This window comes from Erythrolamprus reginae, unplaced genomic scaffold (genome assembly GCF_031021105.1).
Source record: "Erythrolamprus reginae isolate rEryReg1 unplaced genomic scaffold, rEryReg1.hap1 H_68, whole genome shotgun sequence".
NCBI classification, from domain to species: domain Eukaryota; kingdom Metazoa; phylum Chordata; class Lepidosauria; order Squamata; family Dipsadidae; genus Erythrolamprus; species Erythrolamprus reginae.
The window spans coordinates 3,008-23,936 of record NW_027248526.1 but is presented as its reverse complement, the minus strand read 5'-3'; the positions used below and the strand labels follow the sequence as shown (position 1 = coordinate 23,936).

The following is a 20,929-nucleotide window of genomic DNA, read 5'->3' as shown; positions in this document are numbered from 1 at the left end:
TCCAGGGAAGCTTCCAGAGTGCAAAAAATAGCGCAACAGGCAAACCGGAAGTCTATTTTTCTGAACTTCCGGTTTGGCCGTTTTTTGCACTCTGGGGCTTCAGGGAAGCTTCCCTGAAGCCTCTAGACCAGGGGTAGGCAAAGTTGGCTCTTCTATGACTTGTGGACTTCAACTCCCAGAATTCCTGAGCTAGCATGATTGGCTCAGGAATTCTGGGAGTTGAAGTCCACAAGTCATAGAAGAGCCAACTTTGCCTACCCCTGCTCTAGAGGGCCAAACGGCCTTCCACAAGGCCGAAAATTAGCTGGCTAGTGTACATATGTGTGCTGGAGCTGACATAGGGCAACGCCTCATGTGCCCTCCAATGTGGCATGTGTGCCATAGGTTCACCATCACAGCCCTAGAGTTAGTCAAAGCATAATAATAATAATAACAACAGAGTTGGAAGGGACCTTGGAGGTCTTCTAGTCCAACCCCCTGCTTAGGCAGGAAACCCTACACTCCTTCAGACAGATGGTTGTCCAGCATCTGCTTAAAAACTTCCAGTGTTGGGGCATTTACAACTTCTGGAGGCAAGCTGTTCCAATGATTAATTGTTCTGTCAGTTCTACATTGCTTCCCTCCTTATTTAGTTTCCACCCATTGCTTTTTGTTCTACTCTCAGGGGCTTTGGAGAATAGGTTGACTCCTTCTTTGTGGCAACCCTTGAGATGTTGGAAGGCTGCTATCCTGTCTCCCCTGGTCCTTCTTTTCATTAAACTACCCATGCCCAGTTCCTGCAACCATTCTTTTGTATGTTTTAGCCTCCAGTCCCCTAATCATCTTTGTTGCTCTTCTCTGAAGTTTTTCTAGAGTCTCAACATTCTTTTTGCATCATGACATACAAAGACTGGTTACAGCAGGGATCCCCAAACTTGGCAACTTGAAGACTTGTGGACTTCAGCTCCCAGAATTCTCCATTCTATGCTGGCTGGAGAATTCTGGGAGTTGAAGTCCACAAACCTTCAAGTTGCCAACTTTGAAGACCTCTAGGTTACAGGAACTAGGCATAGCTAGTCCAGAAGAACTAGGGGAGACATGATAGACATCTTTTAATATTTGAGGGGCTGCCACAGAGAGAAAGGGGTCTGCCTATTTTCCAAGATAAGCGAAGGCCAGACAATGGAAACTGAATAAGGAGAGATTCAACCCCAAAATAAGGAGGGATTTTCTGACCATGAAAACAATCAACCTTGCCCTTGGAGGTTGTGAGAGCTTCATCACTGGAGTCTTTTAAGAAGGGACCAGACTTTCATCTGCCGAGGTTGGACTAGATGACCTACAAGGTCCCTTCCAACACAAACTATCTTATCTAACTTTGCGCTCCTTTCTGATTAAATTTTAACAGATGCTTTTTAGAGGCCACGGGGTTTAGCTCATCAAACTGGAATTCCATTGTTCTTTCCGCAGCAGGTGAGATTGTCAAAGCTCGGCCAAGAATTTGTGGTCTCCTTGATCGCAACCCCATTGTGTTGCTGGCCAACACCCACATCAGGTTTGGATTTCTTAAGAGGCTATTTAGCAACACGATATCCTGGCAAGTCACCATGTTCGAGAAGCACAACCCCTTCAAACAGCTTGAGTGGAAATCCAAAGCTGCCCCACTCAAAAACCAGGTCTTTCTTTCCTGTCTTTAAAAGGATTCACAAACAGTAAGAGCGGTTATGGGAAAAAGGACCAGATTATCTCCGGGACCGCCTTCTGCTGCACGAATCCCAGCGACCAGTTAGGTCCCACAGAGTGGGTCTTCTCCGGGTCCCGTCAACTAAACAATGTCGCTTGGTGGGACCCAGGGGAAGAGCCTTCTCTGTGGCGGCCCCGGCCCTGTGGAACCAACTCCCCCGAGATTAGAATTGCCCCCACCCTCCTTGCCTTTCGTAAGCTACTTAAAACCCACCTCTGCCGCCAGGCATGGGGGAATTGAGATATTCTTTCCCCCTAGGCCTTTACAATTTTATGCATGGTATGTCTGTATGTATGTTTGGTTTTTATAATAATGGGTTTTTAATCGTTTTTATTATTGGATTATTATTGTACGCTGTCTTATTATTGCTATTAGCCGCCCCGAGTCTCCGGAGAGGGGCGGCATACAAATCCAATCAATCAATCAATAAATGAATGAACGAACGAACAAATAAATAAATAAATAAATAATAAAAACAGGGCCAAGAAGGAGGAAATAGAGCAGTTGGTGTATTCTCAATGGTACATGAGGTCTTCTATTTATCACTGTAATGGAGTCTGCTTATCACAATTGTAAATAGAATAAGGGAATAAGAATGGGCCTGGGAAAGAGTAGGTAGGGTAGAGAAAGTAGAGTAAAGCATAGAGTAGAGTATGAGTAGAGTATAACAGAATAGAATATGGAATGGAATAGAATATGGAATATGGAACTGAATAGAATAGAATAGGGAAAATGGAATGGAATGGAATAATAATAATAATAATAATAATAATAATAATAATAATAATAATTTATTAGATTTGTATGCCGCCCCTCTCCGCAGACTCGGGGTGGCTCACAATAATAAAATAGTGTACAATGAACAAATCTTTTTGCACTTAAATCTTGCAGAAAGCAGCCTGGGCCAACTTCTAAAACTGACCACATTGCTGCTCTGCCCCACATTCTTTCAGTCCTGCTTACCCTGAAATCCTGTTTTTTCCCCCAGCCAAATCCTGATTGTTTTCTTGTACCCTATGACTATCACTAAGTGTTGATTCTTAACAAATGTATCTTGTCTTTTATGTACACCAAGAGCATATGCAACAAAGACAAATTCCTTGTGTATCCAATCACACTTGGCCAATACAGATTTCTATTCTATTCCATTCTTTCCCTATTCTATTCTATTCTATTCTATATTCTATTCCTATCATTCTACTCTATTCTTTCCTTATTCCATTTTATTCTTTATTCTATTCTCTTCCGATCATTCTATTCTATTCTTTCCTTATTCTATTCTATTCTCTATTCTCTTCCATTCTATTCTATATTCTATTCCTATCATTCTATTCTTTCCTTATTCTATTCTTCTGTATTCTATTCTATTCCTATCATTTTATTCTATTCTCCATTCTATTCCATTCATGTTTCAATTCAATTCTATTCAATTCTTAATTCCATTCCATTCCAATTCAGGGGAGCCACCCCTCTCCCATTTTTGGAGCAAAGCAGGTAGACATTCCCCAGGAAAGCTCGCAGTAATAAGTTTTGCTAAGACATCTGTTTTATTCCCCAGCAGGCAGCAATTCAACAGGGCCAGCTTTGCAACAGGGAAATAAATGCTTGGATAAGAAGGATCCGCCCTGGCAGAAGTTCAGCAAGAACTTTTCCCTCCCCACCCCCAGCCCCAAATCAGGCAGGAACCCCACAGGGCGATCCCTGCTTAGTGCCTAACTTTCGCTTTACCTCTGCAAAATCCGGGAAGCGGCAGGCAGACACTCAAGAGGGGCAGCTGCCTTCCCCAGCAGGGAATGGACTGGAGGCTCTGCACCGGTTGAATTTCTGCCTACCTTGTTAGGAAAATAAATAGCAGCTTCCAACCCCGCCCTCAGACCCGATCTTTAAATACTTGCAGCAACCATTCCCACGTTCCAATTCCCACCCGTGTTCAGCGACACGCCACTCCCACGCGTGTCCCTCCATCAGGCCTTACAGATGGGTCCTTCCGCCTTCCGGCTCCGTGCCCGACTTCTGGCAAAGCCTGCTTTCCGGTTTAGGCAAGCCCCGTCCCCACTGCCAGTGCTGGGTGTTTATTCGTCCTTCCCTCGCGTCCCCTGGAATTAAGTCTCGCGAGACAGTCTAAACCAGGCGGAGAACAAAGAGGTTGGCTCTCGGCTGCCGCCCGCGGTGCGCTGCGGTACTGCAGCCGCTTTTGCGGATGGTCCACCGGTTATAATAGGATGGATGGGAGGATTGATGGATTGATGGATGGATGAATGGATAGGGAATTCTGGGAGTTGAAGTCGCCTTAAAAGTTTCTGGATTTGTGAAGCACTGCGCCTGCTCAGTTTCAAACCCTAAATGCAAGGCGGTCCTTGATTTACGACAATGGCTGAGCCCAACATTTATGTCACTAAGTGAAACAACTGGATTATGCTGGCTGGGGAATTCTGGGAGTTGAAGTCCAAACATCTTCAAGTTGCCAGGGTTGGGAAACACTGATCTACTCTGTGGCGGCTTGAGCTCTCAGGAACCAGCTACCTTCTGAGATGCGTGTTGCTCCCATCCTACTGGCCTTCCAGAAAATGGTAAAGACTTGGCTTTTCTGGCAGGCCTGGAAGTGATGCATCATCCAGTTCTGGCCATAAATGATACGCATGGTCTTATTGTGGGTTTTGAATTGTTTTTAAATTGTTTCTCTTTTTAGATGTTTTGATGTTAAGACTAAATGTCTTGTTCTTTTGGGTTGGGTCCTTATTTAGGGAGTTGGGAGGCAGACAAATTGAAAGAAAGAAAAGAAAAGAAAAGAGAGAGAGAAAGAAAGAAAGAAAGAGGAAGGGAAAGAGGGAAGGGAAGGAAGGAAGGAAGAAGGAGGAAAGGAGGGAGGGAGGGAAGGGAAGGAAGAGAGAGAGAAAGAAACAAACAAACAAACAAAGAGGAAGGGAGGGAGGGAGGGAAGGGAAGGAAGGAAGGAAGAAAAAAAAGAAAGAAGGAAGGAAGAAAGGAAAAAGAAAGAAAGGAGGGAGGGAAGGGAGGGAATGAAGAGAGAGAGAGAGAGAGAGAAAAGAAAGAAGGAGGAAAGGAGGGAGGGAAGGGAAGGGAGGGAAGGAAGGAAGAGAGAGAAAGAGAGAGAGAGAGAGAGAAAGAAGGAAGGAAGGAGGAGGAAGGAAGGAAGAAGGAGGAAAGGAGGGAGGGAAGGAAGAGAGAGATAGAGAAAGAAAGAAAGGAAGGGAGGGAAGGAAGGAAGGGAGAAAGAAAAGAAAGAAGGAAGGAAGGAAGAAAGAAAGAAAGAAAGAAAAGATTTTTCGTGTCATAACCCTTCTCCCTTCTAGCACTGATGACATTGCCTAGTTGGGTAAGGAGCCATCTAGAAGAAAACCAGCAAGCTCAGAGAGCATCCAATTAGCCCTCTACGACCACTTTCCTTCTATTCTTCTTCCTCCTCTTCTTCCTCCTCTTCTCTGCAAACTCCCATTCCTTCCAACACTCATAATGTTACCTAGTTGGGTCTGCAAAAAACACCATCAAGCTCAGAGAGCGCCAAAAACCACACAATCCTCCTTCTCTCCAGAAACCCCTCTCCTTTCTTGCACTGATGATGTTACCTAGTGGGGTCATGAAATGTCTGCAAGAAAACCATCATGCTCAGAAAACACCAGGGACCTCACAGTCCTCCTCCTCCTATTATTTCTTCTTCTCCTTTCCATATTTCTGCAAAACCTCTTGCTACTCAGACAAATTTGGAGCTCCATAGGTTTAGCTCCCATGCCCGATGATTTAAAGCAACCTCTTCTTTTATACTTTTATACAGTGGTACCTCGAGATACGAGTTTAATTCGTTCCTCACCTGGGCTCTTAAGTCGAGCAGCTCTTATCTGGAACGACTTTTCCCCATAGGAATTAATGTAAATAATTTTAATTGGTTCCAGCCCTCAAAAAACTCACAAAATTAGTCTAAATTATGCAGAAAGACAAGTTTTTAATGAAGAAATGTACATGTACATATAAATGAATAATGAAGTTTCTTTCACTTAACTTGTAAACTTTCTTAAACTTTTAAATTTACATATGTTCAACTTCTCTGCCACCCAATCCTGTAGGACAGAGGTCCCCAACCCTTTTTGCACCAGGGACCGGCTTTAAGTGATCAAGAGAGGAATGGGATAAATGAATGGACGGAGGGTGGGAAGGAAGGAAGGAAAGAGGGAAGGGACAGGAACAGAGGAAGGAAGCAAGGAAACTTATGAAAGGGGAGAGTAAGAGAGGAATGAGTGAAGGGAGGGAGGGAGGGAAGAAGGTGGGAAGGAGAAAGAAAAGAAGAAATAGAGGAAGGGAAGGTAAAAGAGAGAAAGAAAAAGAGCTAACTTCCGTGTTCAGCTTCAGGAGACAGCTGCGAAGCCGCGCGCATGTTTTAAAAGGTTGCAGCCGGCCTGGGGGGCTCGGGGGGGGGTGCTGGCAAGCCCCCCAGGCTGGCTGCAAGCACCCCCCGAGCCCCCCAGGCCGGCTGCAACCTTTTAAAACACGCGCGCCGCTTCGCAGCTGTCTCCTGAAGCCGAACGCGGAAGTTAGCGTTCGGCTTCAGGAGACAGCTCCTTGGCGCTTGTATCTCGAATTTGGGCTTGTAAGTAGAACAAAAATATCTCTCCCCTCCCAGCTCTTATCTCGAGTTGCTCTTAAGTAGAGCAGCTCTTATGTCGGGGTTCCACTGTATTATTAAAGCACTAATAATAATAATAATAACAACAACAACAACAACAACAACAACCACCACAACAACAACAACAGAGTTGGAAGGGACCTTGGAGGTCTTCTAGTCTAACCCCCTGTTTGGGCAGGAGACTCTACACCACTTCAGACAAATGGTTATCCAACATCTTCCTAAAAACTTCCAGTGTTGGGGCATTCACAACTTCTGGAGGCAAGTAGTTCCACTGATCTAAGTATTGCCCACAAAATCATATGCTGCAATGTCCTGTCTGTCGGCGACTACTTCAGCTTCAACCACAACAACACAAGAGCACACAGCAGATTTAAACTTAATATTAACCGCTCCAAACTTGACTGTAAAAAATATGACTTCAGTAACCGAGTTGTCGAAGCGTGGAACTCATTACTGGACTCCATAGTGCCATCCCCAAACCCCCAACACTTTACCCTTAGATTATCTACGGTTGACCTATCCAGATTCTTAAGAGGTCAGTAACGAGCGAGTACAACTGCACTAGAGTGCCTTCCGTCCCCTGTCCTATTGCTCTCCTATATCTCCTATACCTTTCTTCTATTCCTATATCTCTTCTTCTATTCTTTCATTGATATGTTCTATTACTATACCTTATTTTCTATTCTTTCTTAGATATATTTTACTATGAGTATCTCCTCTATAACCTTCATCATGTATTTTACTATGTGTATATAGATATATACCCACTAAAACCCTCATTGTGTATTGGATAAAATAAAATAAAATAAAATAAATAAATAAATAAATAAATAAATAACTGTTCTGTCTGTCAGGAAATTTTTCCTTAGTTCTACATTGCTTCCCTCCTTGTTTAGTTTCCACCCATTGCTTCTTGTTCTACCCTCAGGTGCTTTGGAGAATAGCCCGACTCCTTCTTCTTTGTGGCAACCCCTGAGATACTGGAAGGCTGCTATCCTGTCTCCCCTGGTCCTTCTTTTCATTAAACTAGTCAGGCCCAGTTCCCGCAACCGTTCTTCATATGTTTTAGCCTCCTATATTTTTCCCATCACATCAAATAAGGTTCAGCCATTTCATGCCTTCCCACAGATGTGATGACATGTATAGATAAATATTGGGAGGGGTGAAAATAGCCTTTGGGACTAAGTTGGAGAGGCGATACAGGGAGGTCCTTGACTTACAACCAATTGTTTAGTGACCAAAGTTACAATGCCACCGTAACGCCTCACAGAACTGCTGACAACACAATTCACTTCCCAACCGTCTTGCTTAGCAATGGGAATTTCGGTCCCCGAACTACACATCCCTCTAGGTTAGACTAAATGGCCCCTAGGATCATGTTTTTGATCATATAAAATCAATCGTACCACCAATATTTTAGCTCAGCTTTTGCACAGACTCTGGGATGGGTTTATCCTGAAAGGTAACAACGGGACACTCAAAACTGCATTTGAATAAACCAGGATTTAACATAATGCTCAAAGAAAAATGCGCCCCAATTCCAAGCCGGGAGAAAGATGCTGGAAATACAATGGAGGTTGCATAGAAGAGTCTACGGAGAGGGGCGGCATACAAATCCAATAAATAAATAAATAAAAATAAGGACTCTGCTTATTAATGAGAAGTACCAACCATAGCATGTAGTTCTGGGACAGGGGAGAATCAGAACTGCAGAAAAAACCATGGCTGCCAACCTGCCTTCCATTGAGGACCTGGATACTGCACGAGTCAAAAAGAGGGCGGGGAAAATATTTACTGACCCCTGGCATCCTGGACACAAACTGGTTCAACTCCTACCCTCAAAACAATGCTATAGAGCAGTGTTTCCCAACCTTGGCAACTTGAAGATATTTGGACTTCAACTCCCAGAATTCCCCAGCCAGCATTTGGGAGTTGAAGTCCAAATATCTTCAAGTTGCCAAGGTTGGGAAACACTGCTCTATAGCACTGCACACCAAGACAACTAGACACAAGAAGAGTTTTTCCCCCCAAAAGTGATCACTGTGCTAAATAAATAATTCCCTCAACACTGTCAAACTTTTACTAAGTCTGCACTTCTATTTCTACTAGTTTTTTCTCATCATTCCTATCATCCTTTTCCTCCCACTTTGGACTGTATGACTGTAAATTGTTGCTTGTATCCTAAGATTTTTATTACTATTGTTTCTTCATTGCTTATTTGACCCCTATAACAATCATTAAGTGACAAATCATTAATCATGATTCTTGACAAATGTATCTTTTTCTTTTATGGACACTGAGAGCATCTGCAGCAAAGACAAATTCCTTGTGTGTCCAATCACACTTGGCAAATAAAGAATTCTATTCTATTCTATTCCTTTCCATTCCATTCTATTCTAAACAAATAACTTAGGATTGTTTTTCACATTTAACGACCATTGCAGCCTCCCCAAAAATCCAGAGGCTTAGAAACTGGCATTATCTTAGGATGGATCTATGTTTATCCCAGGAACGTTTAAATTTGGTTACTGTGGATTTACCAACCACGTCTGCTGGAAGTTTGGTTGTCTGGGGGGGGTGTCACGTGATCCCTTTTTGCGACTTTCCCGACAACTCAAGTCCATTGCAGATTTGCTTAACCAGGTTGCTAGCTCTGCAATGACTCACTTAACAAGTGGTAAGGGAAAAGTCGTATAAAAAAGGGGGGGGGGGGAGAATGGACTTTGCTGTCTTGTTTTTAGGATGGGAAAATTTGAGCTTAATTGTGTGGTTGTAACTCAAGGACCACTGGTCATTATTTACCTCATCTGGAGGGGCCCTGGTTGGGAGGAGAGAGGCCAGGATGATAAAAACTCCCACGCCAGATAGGGAGAATTAACTGAAGGTCACTGACTCTCCTACTCAGAGGAAATGAACAAAGCCTACTACTTATAGAAACATAGAAACAGAAGATTGACGGCAGAAAAGGACCTCCTGGTCCATCTAGTCTGCCCTTATACTATTTCCTGTATTTTATCTTGCAATGGATCTATGTTTATTCCAGGCATGTTTAAATTCAGTTACTGTGGATTTACCAACCACGTCTGCTGGAAGTTTGTTCCAAACCTCTACTACTCTTTTAGTAAAATAATATTTTCTCACGTTGCTTCTGATCTTTCCCCCAACTAACCTTGTTTTTGTGTTCACTTTCCTATTAAAAACACTTCCCTCCTGAACCTTATTGAATCCTTTAACATATTTAAATGTTTCAATCATGTCCCCCCTTTCTCTTCTGTCCTCCAGACTCTACAGATTGAGTTCATGAAGTCTTTCCTGATCAGTTTTATGCTTAACATCTTCCACCATTTTTGTAGCCCATCTTTGGACCCGTTCAATTTTGTCAATATCTTTTTGTAGGTGAGGTCTCCAGAACTGAACACAGTACTCCAAATGTGGTCTCACCAGCGCTCTATACAGCAGGATCACAATCTCCCTCTTCCTGCTTGTTATACCTCTAGCTATGCAGCCCAGCATCCTACTTGCTTTCCCTACCGCCCGACTGTACTGTTCACCCATTTTGAGACTGTCAGAAATCACGACCCCTAAATCCTTCTCTTCTGAAGTTTTTGCTAACACAGAACAGCCAATACAATACTCAGATTGAGGATTCCTTTTCCCCAACTGCATTATTTTACATTTGGAAACATTAAACTGCAGTTTCCATTGCTCTGACAGCTTATCTAGTAAAGCTAAATCATTTGCCATATTACAAACGCCTCCAGGAATATCAACCCTATTGCACACTTTAGAGTCATCAGCAAATAGGCAAAACTTTCTATCTTACCTATCAAAAGGAAGATATTTTCACTCAATGAATTATTAGCTGGTTTCATCACTCCGCACTAAATACGCCCATCTGCCCCTTCAAAAACATAAACACTACAATTATTATTTTTATTTTTATTATTATTATTATTATTTATTTATTAGATTTGTATGCCGCCCCTCTCCGTAAACTCGACTTATGACCACAATGGCACCCAAAATGCCTGCTGTTAAGTTGAAACAGTCATTAAGTGAATTTTGTCCTGTTTTATATCCTTTCTTGCCATGGTTGTTAAGTGAATCACTGCAGTTGATAAATTAGTAACGTGGTTGTTAAGTGGCTTCCGCGTTGTCATAAGGTAGCAAAAGGGAATCGCGTGTCCTCAGAACACAGTGACGGTCATAAGTATGAACCAGTTGCCACATTACTAAATTTTGATTCTGTGATCTGTGAGGAAGTTACACAGGTTGTAAGCGTGAGAAATGGTCCTGACTAAGTCACTTCTTTCAGGGCCGTTGTAACTTGGAACGGTCACTAAATGAACTGTTGTAAGCTGAGGACTCTCTGAACTGGCAAAACTTTTCTCCAAAGCACCTAAGAGAACAAGAAGCAATGGGTGGAAACTAAACGAGGAGAGAAGCAACTTAGAACTAAGGAGAAATTTCCTGACATAGAACAATTAATCTGTAGAACAGCTTGCCTGCAGAAATTGTGAATGTTCCAACACTGGAAGTTTTTAAGAAGATGTTGAATAACCGTTTGTCTGGAGTGGTTTAGGGTCTCCTGTCTAAGCAGGGGGTTGGACTAGAAGACCTCCAAGGTCCCTTCCAACTCATTCGATTCTATTTTGTTCTGCTTCATTCATTTCTATTTCTATTTCTATTATTTCTATTTCTATTTAAATGATTTATTCATTTGTTTGTTTGTGTATTTATTTATTTAATTAATTAATTAATTAATTAATTTGGTTTGTATGCCGCCCCTCTCTGAAGACTAGGGGAAGCTCAAAACATATACAAAGACACGATAGTACACTAACCCAATTAATATACATAAAAATAATCTTTAAAAATTCTAATTTTAAAAACTTTCATTAGCATTCATTCAATAAAATCATACTCAAAGCATTCATTGGTCAGGGGGGAAATCTAGTAACCCTAGATTTCTATTTCTACTTTTACTATTTCTATTATAGTATTTCTATTTCTATTCAAAATATTTTATGTCAATCCTTTATTAAGATCCAACAAACTATCTTTGTCAGAGACTTTTCAGGCTAGGTTTCAAACCAAACCTTGAACAGGCTGGACTGAGAAATTGCAACAGATTGAAGAAACCGTGCACTTAATTTACGCGGGGCCATTCTATTTCTACTGTTTCTATTTCTTCTATTTGTGTTTGTATTTCTATTCAAAATATTCTACGTCAATCCTTCCATTTTTCTGCAAGAAAAGGCTTCCTTACCTGCTTTATTAAGATCCAGCCAATTGTCCCTTTCAGAGAATTTTCAGGCTGGGTTTTAAACCAGATGTTAAACAGGCTGGACGAGAAATTGCAACAGGCTGAAGAAACCTTGCACTCAATTTACGCGTGGCCATTCCTAAGTATTGCCCAAGTTTCAAGGGCCAGCAAAGCACAAAGAAATATATTGTGGCTGATTATCTCCTTTTAAAGAAATCTTTTAATGCCATCAAGAAGACGCCAGAAAAGCTCTGGAGCATGTCTTTATCGCACCGTAAAAGGAGAGGGGAAAAGAGAGTAGAAAACAGAAATGAACCAAGTGGCTTTCTTTCTTTCTTTCTTTCTTTCTTTCTTTCTTTCTTTCTTTCTTTCTTTCCTTCCTTCCTTATTTATTTCCTTCCTTCCTTCCTTATTTCCTTACTTACTTACTTACTTACTTACTTACTTACTTACTTACTTACTTACTTACTTACTTACTTACTTACTTACTTACTTACTTACCTATTTAGTCCAATACACAATGAGGGTTTTAGTGGGTATATACTGTATCTATATACACATAGAAAATACATGATGAAGGTTATAGAGGAGATACTCATAATAAAATATATCTAAGAAAGATAGAACAGAAGGTATAGTAATAGAAGGTATAGAACATATCAATGAAAGAATAGAAGGAGAGATATAGGAATAGAAGAAAGGTATAGGAGATATAGGAGAGCAATAGGACAGGGGACGGAAGGCACTCTAGTGCACTTGTACTCGCCCCTTACTGACCTCTTAGGGGGGGGAAAATCTGGATAGGTCAACCGTAGATAATCTAAGGGTAAAATGTTGAGGGTTTGGGGATGACACTATGGAGTCTGGTAATGAGTCCCAAGCTTCGACAACTCGGTTACTGAAGTCATATTTTTTACAGTCAAGTTTGGAGCGGTTAATATTAAGTTTAAATCTGTTGGGTGCTCTTGTGTGGTTGTGGTTGAAGCTGAAGTAGTCACCGACAGGCAGGATGTTGCAGCATATGATCTTGTGGGCAATACTTAGATCTTGTTTAAGGCGTCTTAGTTCTAAACTTTCTAGGCCCAGGATTGAAAGTCTAGTCTCGTAGGGTATTCTGTTCCGAGTGGAGGAGTGAAGGGCTTTTCTGGTGAAGTATCTTTGGACATTTTCAAGGGTGTTAATGTCTGAGATGCGATATGGGTTCCAAACAGATCAGCTGTATTCAAGGATGGATCTGGCAAAAGTTTTGTAAGCTCTGGTAAGTAGTGTGAGATTGCCAGAGTAGAAGCTAGGTAGGATTAGGTTTACAACTCTTGAAGCCTTCTTGGCTATGTTGTTGCAGTGGGCTTTGGCACTTAAATCTTTTGCTATTAGTATACCGAGGTCTTTAACCGAGTGGGGATTATCTGTGATAATTTGATTATTCAGTTCATATTTGGAGTTCAGATTCTTCTTCCCAATGTGTAGGACAGAGAGAAAACGAAAGTTAACTCTAGGTTAAAAAGAAAAGTGCATTGGCAGTGCTAACTAGTGGTTAGAGGGCAGTGGAAGCTTCAAAATACAAAGTTCTATTTTTTTTTAGCTGTTCAAATATCCTCTTGTCTTTCTCTGAAGATTTCTCAAGGGTGAAACAAAGCATTTTTGGATATACAGTACAGTGAAAAAAAACCTTTCTTTATTGCGTTGTGACATTTGAAAGGTCCTTGGTGTTGCAATTGCTCAACACTAGAAGTTTCTTTTCTGTTTTATTTTAAACTTCTGCCAGAAGTTCCCAGTACAAAATTCCCTAAGAATTAAAAATCAGCTGCCACATGGTGATGCTTTAAAAGTCGGTTGGGACTTTGAAGTGGCCGCCCTGGAGCAAACAGGCCCCGATTGTTTTTAAAAAGAAAAATATTTTAGGATTCAATTGCTTAGAAACATAGAAACATAGAAATATAGAAGACTGACAGCAGAAAAAGACCTCATGGTCCATCTAGTCTGCCCTTATACTATTTCCTGTGTTTTATCTTAGGATGGATCTATGTTTATCCCAGGCATGTTTCCATTCAGTCACTGTGGATTTACCAACTACGTTTGCAGGAAGTTTGTTCCAAGGATCTACTACTCTTTCAGTGAAATAATATTTTCTCATGTTGCTTTTGATCTTTCCCCCAACTAACTTCAGATTGTGTCCCCTTGTTCTTGTGTTCACTTTCCTATTAAAAACACTTCCCTCCTGAACCTTATTTAACCCTTTAACATATTTAAATGTTTCGATCATGTCCCCCGTTTTCCTTCTGTCCTCCAGACTCTACAGATTGAGTTCATTAAGTCTTTCTTGATACGTTTTATGCTTAAGACCTTCCACCATTCTTGTAGCCCGTCTTTGGACCCGTTCAATTTTGTCAATATCTTTTTGTAGGTGAGGTCTCCAGAACTGGACAGTACTCCAAATGTGGTCTCACCAGCACTCTAGTTAAGGGGATCACAATCTCCCTCTTCCTGCTTGTTATGCCTCTAGCTATGCAGCCAAGCACCCTACTTGCTTTTCCTACTGCCCGACCACACTGCTCACCCATTTTGAGACTGTCAGAAATCACTACCCCTAAATCCTTCTCTTCTGAAGTTTTTGCTAACACAGAACTGCCAATGCAATACTCAGATTGAGGATTCCTTTTCCCCAAGTGCATGGGCCTTATACCTTCGTACTGGTGCTCTGAGTGCGCATTCGCAACATTTTGCACAGACGGCCACATCCCCCAGCACAATTTTACTTCCACGCATGGCACAGAGGGACAATTTTTCATCTGTGCATGCTCAGAGAGCCAAATAATTGCCCCAAATTAGAAAAATAAAACGATGGTGTTGCGCAAGGACCGGCAAAGACAGCACCGGAGCTGTCGTGCCAAAATTGCAGAATTGGCAGGCCGCTCCCAGAGTGGCGCACCAGATCGCGCCAGCAGAAACCCACCTCTGGTTCCCAGGAAATTATTTCAATGCTTAACCTGAAGCTCAGCCGGTTTTCGAAAATTTTCTAACAATTCCCACCGCCTCCTAGCATTGATGATGTAACTTAGCTGAGTTGTGAAACGTCTGCAAGAAGACAACCATGCTCTGATAGCAGCAAATTATCTCACACTCCTCCTCCTCTCTGCAACCCCCCTTTTAACCTTGATGATGTTCCCTAGTTGGGTCACGAAATGTCTGCAGGAAAACAAGCTCAGAGCAATAGCAATAGCATTGAGACTTATATATCACTTTACAACCCTCTCTCAGTCCTCCTCGATCCACAGCTCACATTAGAGAACCATCTTTCAGCTGTGGCAAGGGGGGCGTTTGCCCTGGTCTGCCTTGTGCACCAGTTGCGGCCCTATCTGGACCGGGGGTCACTGCTCACAGTCACTCATGCCCTCATCACCTCGAGGTTCGACTACTGTAACACTCTCTACATGGGGCTACCTTTGAAAAGTGTTCGGAAACTTCAGATCATGCAGAATGCAGCTGCGAGAGAAATCATGGGCTTCCCTAAATAGGCCCATGTTTCACCAACACTCCGCAGTCTGCATTGGTTGCTGATCAGTTTCTGGTCACAATTCAAAGTGTTGGTTATGACCTATAAAGCCCTTCATGGCATTGCACCAGAATATCTCCGGGACCGCCTTCTGCCGCACAAATCCCAGCGACCGATTACATCCCACAGAGTCGGCCTTCTCCGGGTCCCGTCGACTAAACAATGTTGTTTGGCGGGTCCCAGGGGAAGAGCCTTCCTTGTGGTGGCCCAACCCTCTGGAACCAGCTCCCCCTGAGATTAGAACTGCCCCCACCCTTCTTGCCTTTCGCAAACTCCTTAAGACCCACCTCTGCGGTCAGGCATGGGGGAACTGAGATAACTTCCCCAGGCCTATATTGTTTATGTATGGTATGTTGTGTGGATGTTTTTTAAATTATGGGTTTTTAGTTTTAATTATTAGATTTGTATTGTATATTGTTTTTCTATTATTGCTGTGAGTCGCCCCGAGTCTACGGAGAGGGGCGGCATACAAATGTAATAAATAAAATAAAATAAAATAAAATAAAATAAAATAAAATAAAATAAAATAAAATAAAATAAATAAAATAAAATAAAATAAAATAAATAAAATAAAATAAAATAAAATAAAATAATAAAATAAAATAAAATAAAATAACAAATAAATATCAAGTGATCCCCAGTCCCCCTCCTCCTCCTCTCTCCCTTCTAGCACTGATGATGTTCCCTAGTTGGGTCATGAAATGCCAGCAACAAAACCACCCAGAGAGCACAACGACCCCCACAGTCCTCCTGCCCTCCCCCCGGCTCCACTCTGCAAACCCTTCTCCCTTCTAACACTGATGATGTCACCTAGTTGGGTCATGAAACGTCTTCAAAGAAAACCACCCAGCTCAGAAAGCATCAAGGAACCACAGTTCTCCTTCTTCTCATAGAAACATAGAAGATTGACGACAGAAAAAGACCTCATGCTCCATCAAGTCTGCCCTTATACTATTGATTGATTGATTTGATTTAATTTGATTTGTATGCCAATAGATGTGACTCTGGGACTCTGAAACCATCATAAATATGAGACAGATGGTCATTAGTGTGAAAATGGCCATAAGTCATTTCAGGGTCACTGTAATTTTGAATGGCCACTAAATAGAAACATAGAAGTCTGACGGCAGAGAAAAAGACCTCCTGGTCCATCTAGTCTGCCCTTATACTATTTCCTGTATTTTATCTTAGGATGGCTCTATGTTTATCCCAGGCATGTTTACATTCAGTGACTGTGGATTTACCAACCACGTCTGCTGGAAGTTTGTTCCAAGCATCTACTACTCTTTCAGTAAAGTAATATTTTCTCACGTTGCTTCTGATCTTTCCCCCAACTTTCCTCAGATTGTGATCCCCTAATTTGTGAAAACCACCAAGCTCCGAGAGCACCAAAGTGAAAAAAAACTTTCTTTATCATGTTGTGACATTTTAAAGGTCCTTGTTGTTGCAATTGCACAACACTAGATGTTTCTTTTCTGGGTTTTTTTCTAAACGTCTGCTAGAAGTTCCCAGGACAAAATTCCCTAAGAATTAAAAATCAGGGGCAGCTGCCAGTCCTTCTCCTCCAACCCCTCCAATCCCCTTCCCTTCTAGACACAACCTAGTTTGGGTCACGAAACCTCTGCCAGGAAAATTACGCAGCTTCGAGTGCACCAAGGATCACCAGTCTCAAAATGGTGGTGAGCAGTGCAGTCAGGCGGTAGGGAAAGCAAGTAGAATGCTTGGCTGCATAGCTAGAGATATAACAAGCAGGAAGAGGGAGATTCTGATCCCCTTATACAGAGCGCTGGTGAGACCACATTTGGAATAATACTGTGTTCAGTTCTGGAGACCTCACCTACAAAAAGATATGGATAAAACTGAACGGGTCCAAAGACGGGCTACAAGAATGGTGGAAGGTCTTAAGCATAAAACGTATCAGGAAAGACTTCATGAACTCAATCTGTATAGTCTGGAGGACAGAAGGAAAAAGGGGGGACGTGATCGAAACATTGAAAAATGTGAAAGGGTTAAATAAGGTCCAGGAGGGAAGTGTTTTTAATAGGAAAGTGAACACAAGAACAAGGGGCACAATCTGAGGTTAGTTGGGGGAAAGATCAGAAGCAACGTGAGAAAATATTATTTTACTGAAAGAGTAGTAAATGCTTGGAACAAACTTCCAGCAGACGTGGTTGGTCAATCCACAGTAACCAAATTTAAACATGCCTAGGATAAACATACAGTATATCCATCCTAAGATAAAATACAGGAAATAGTGTAAGGGCAGACTAGATGGACCTTGAGGTCTTTTTCTGCCGTCAGTCTTCTATGTTTCTATCCCCACAGTCCTTCTCTTCCTTCTGCAACCCCCTCCCCCAGATGATATAACCTAGTCAGGTTATGAAACGTCTGCAGGAAAACCACTAGCTTGGATAGCACCCCTTCCCCCACAATTTCACCCCTGAGCTACAAACCTTCTCTTTATCTCTCCTTTCACCCAAAGAAAGAAAAACACTGCGGAACAAAGGCTTGGATTTACACACACACAAACACACACACAAATTCCTTAACCCTGAAGTCCAGCTGGGCTTCAAGACGAGACTTCAACCCACGAGACTTCAACCCAATTTCCTCTTCAGCCTAGCACTCACCACACATTCTCTGGGTTTACGACTTTTCCTGCCTTCCGCACAAATGTCCCCGCTTTTAGCTAGACTTAAGGTTAAAAAATCTGAAAATCATAACGCAAAGAAAGAAGGAGCCAACTCACCAGGCGGTGGAATCTCGCCCGAGTGGCCTTTGTTCCTTCACAAGCAACAAAATAGGTTTTCTTCCCTCCCCTCCACCCTTCACAGCTTGTTCTCTCACTGCATTAAATTTGGATTCTAGCCCAGGACTCCACTACCGTATTCTCACTAAAATACCGCACATGTAGAAACACACAGCAGCCGTGTGTGCACAGGGGGGAAAAAAACCCGAGCCAAAGAAAGAAAGAAAGAGAAATAAATCTTGACTCTCTTTCAGCATCCGCAGCTCTTTCCCCCCCTTGTTTTGTGAGTTCCTTTCTTTTAAGGAACTTTCTTAAAAAGAAATTTTAAGGGAACGGAGGACTGGTTTGCTTTGATTTATTTATTTGTTTGTTTTGTCAAGTGTTCTGTGTTAGCAAAAACGTCAGAAGAAAAGGATTTAGGGGTCGTGATTTCTGACAGTCTCAAAATGGGGTGAACAGTGCAGTCAGGTGGTAGGGAAAACAAGTAGGATGCTTGGCTGCATAGCTAGAGGTATAACAAGCAGGAAGAGGGAGATTGTGATCCCCGCTATATAGAGTGCTGGTGAGACCCCATTTGGAATACTGTGTTCAGTTCTGGAGACCTCACCTACAGAAAGATATTGACAAAATTGAACGGGTCCAAAGACGGGCTACAAGAATGGTGGAAGGTCTTAAGCACAAAACGTATCAGGAAAGACTTCATGAACTCAATCTGTCTAGTCTGGAGGACAGAAGGGAAAAGGGGGACATGATCGAAACATTTAAATATGTTAAAGGGTTAAATAAGGTTCAGGAGGGAAGTGTTTTTAATAGGAAAGTGAACACAAGAACAAGGGGACACAATCTGAAGTTGGTTGGGGGAAAGATCAAAAGCAACGTGAGAAAATATTATTTTACTGAAAGAGTAGTCGATGCTTGGAACAAACTTCCAGCAGACGTGGTTGGTAAATCCGCAGTAACTGAATTTAAACATGCCTGGGATAAACACATATCCATTGTAAGCATAAAATACAGGAAATAGTATAAGGGCAGACTAGATGGACCATGAGGTCTTTTTCTGCCGTCAGTCTTCTATGTTTCTATGTATTGGTGGTGTACAAAGATATAATAATATTTATATACATGATCCTAGTAAAAGAGAAACATGAGGACAGGGGACGGAAGGCAGGCTGGTGCACGTATGCACGCCCCTTACTGACCTCTTAGGATTCGGGAGGAGGTCAACAGTGGATAGTCTAAGGGTAACATTTTGGGGGTTAGGTGGTGATACTACAGAGTCTGACAGTGAGTTCCATGCATTAACTACTCATATTTTCTGCAGTCGAGTTTATATCAGTTTACTTTAAGATTGTATCTGTTGTGTGTGCTTGTGTGTTGTGGTGGTTGAAGCTGAAGTAGTTGTCAACAGGAAGGACGTTGTAGCAGATGATTTTATGGTCTGTGCTTAGATCATGTTTAAGGCAATGTAGTTCTAAGCTTTCTAAACCTGGGATTGTAAATCTAGTTGCGTAGGGTATTCCAAAGCCCTTCATGGCATCCGACCAGAATATCTCCGGGACCGCCTTCTGCCGCACGAATCCCAGCAACCAGTTAGATCCCACAGAGTTGGCCTTCTCCGGGTCCCGTCCACTAAACAATGTCGTCTGGCGGGACCCCAGGGGAAGAGCCTTCCCTGTGGCGGCCCCGGCCCTCTGGAACCAGCTCCCCCCGGAGATTAGGATTGCCCCCCACCCTCCTTGCCTTTCGTAAACGTCTTAAGACCCACCTCTGCCGTAAGGCATCGGGGGAATTGAGACATCTCCCCTGGCCTATATATTTTATGCATGGTATGTTTGTGTGTATGTTTTATTTTAAATAAGTTTTATTTAAGTTTTTTTAATTATTAGATTTGTTACTGTATATTGTTTTTACTATTGCTGTGAGCCGCCCCAAGTCTCCGGAGAGGGGCGGCATACAAATTTAAATAATGATGATGATGATAATAATAATAATAATAATAATAATAATAATAATAATAATAATAATACAAGCTGAGGTAAGTTGGGGGAAAGATCAAAAGCAACGTGAGAAAATATTATTTTACTGAAAGAGTAGTAGATCCTTGGAACAAACTTCCAGCAGACCTGGTAGATAAATCCACAGGAACTGAATTTAAACATGCCTGGGATAAACATAGATCCATCCTAAGATAAAATACAGGAAATAGTATAAGGGCAGGCTAGATGGACCATGAGGTCTTTTTCTGCCGTCAGTCTTCTATGTTTCTAATAATAATAATAATAATAATAATAATAATAATAATTATTATTATTATTATTATTATTATTATTATTATTATTATTCTGTTGCAAGTGGAGGAGTGGAGGGCTCTTCTAGTAAAGTATCTCTGGAAATTTTCTAGGTTGTTTATGTCCGAGATGCAGTGTGGGTTCCAGACAGATGAGCGGTCAAGCAAGAAGGGCAGTTTGAAGCCAGTTTAAAACAAAAACCAAAACCAAATGCAATGTGACATTTGGAAGCCGTGGAAAACGCAATGCTTGGATTATTGGCGTGCGCAGCTGAGACGCCACTCCCGAGCCCTTGGCCTTAAAGGGCATCGACGCCTCCCAAAAGAGCTTAAACAAGCAAGGTTTATTATAATTCCCTTCCCACCTTCCTCCAAGGAATTCTGGAGGCTGCTATCCCAAAACGATTGGGAAGCTGCCATGGGGAGCTGAGCCAATTTAAAGCTTGATGTGATCAAACAGGTTTTAATGCTCAGCTTCGGTTTCATTGGAGGCAAGAAATAATGCTGATCGTCTTTAAATCACCTCTTTCGATTCCTATTGAGTGCAAGAAACTGGTTTTGCATGTTCAGCAAACAGGCCACCATCATTTCTTTCTTTCTTTCTTTCTTTCTTTCTTTCTTTCTTTCTTTCTCTTTCTCTCTCTCTCTCCCTCCCTCCCTCCCTGCCTTCCTTCCTTCTTTCATTTATTTATTTTATTTATTTATTTAT

At 41.9% G+C, this 20,929-nt stretch overlaps 1 protein-coding gene across 7 annotated transcripts in view; it reads right to left on the bottom strand.

Moving 5' to 3' along the window:
• The window catches only part of LOC139155819 (aldehyde dehydrogenase family 3 member A2-like), a 59,839-nt gene extending 41,840 nt beyond the window's left edge, over positions 1-17,999 (bottom strand). The window contains exon 1 of one of the 7 annotated variants that reach the window (XM_070731113.1): positions 17,934-17,999. Coding sequence is in view for 1 of the 7 variants with exons in the window: in XM_070731106.1 (XP_070587207.1) it covers positions 3,648-3,688 (41 nt within the window). In the remaining 6 variants the exon portion in view is untranslated. Of the gene's footprint in view, positions 1-3,451; positions 3,492-3,647; positions 3,877-10,188; positions 10,246-11,634; positions 11,666-17,814; positions 17,833-17,933 lie in introns of those variants that run through there. The other 6 variants (XM_070731112.1, XM_070731109.1, XM_070731110.1 and 3 more) reach the window with 6 other exon arrangements.
• Between the last annotated feature and the right edge of the window lie 2,930 nt (positions 18,000-20,929).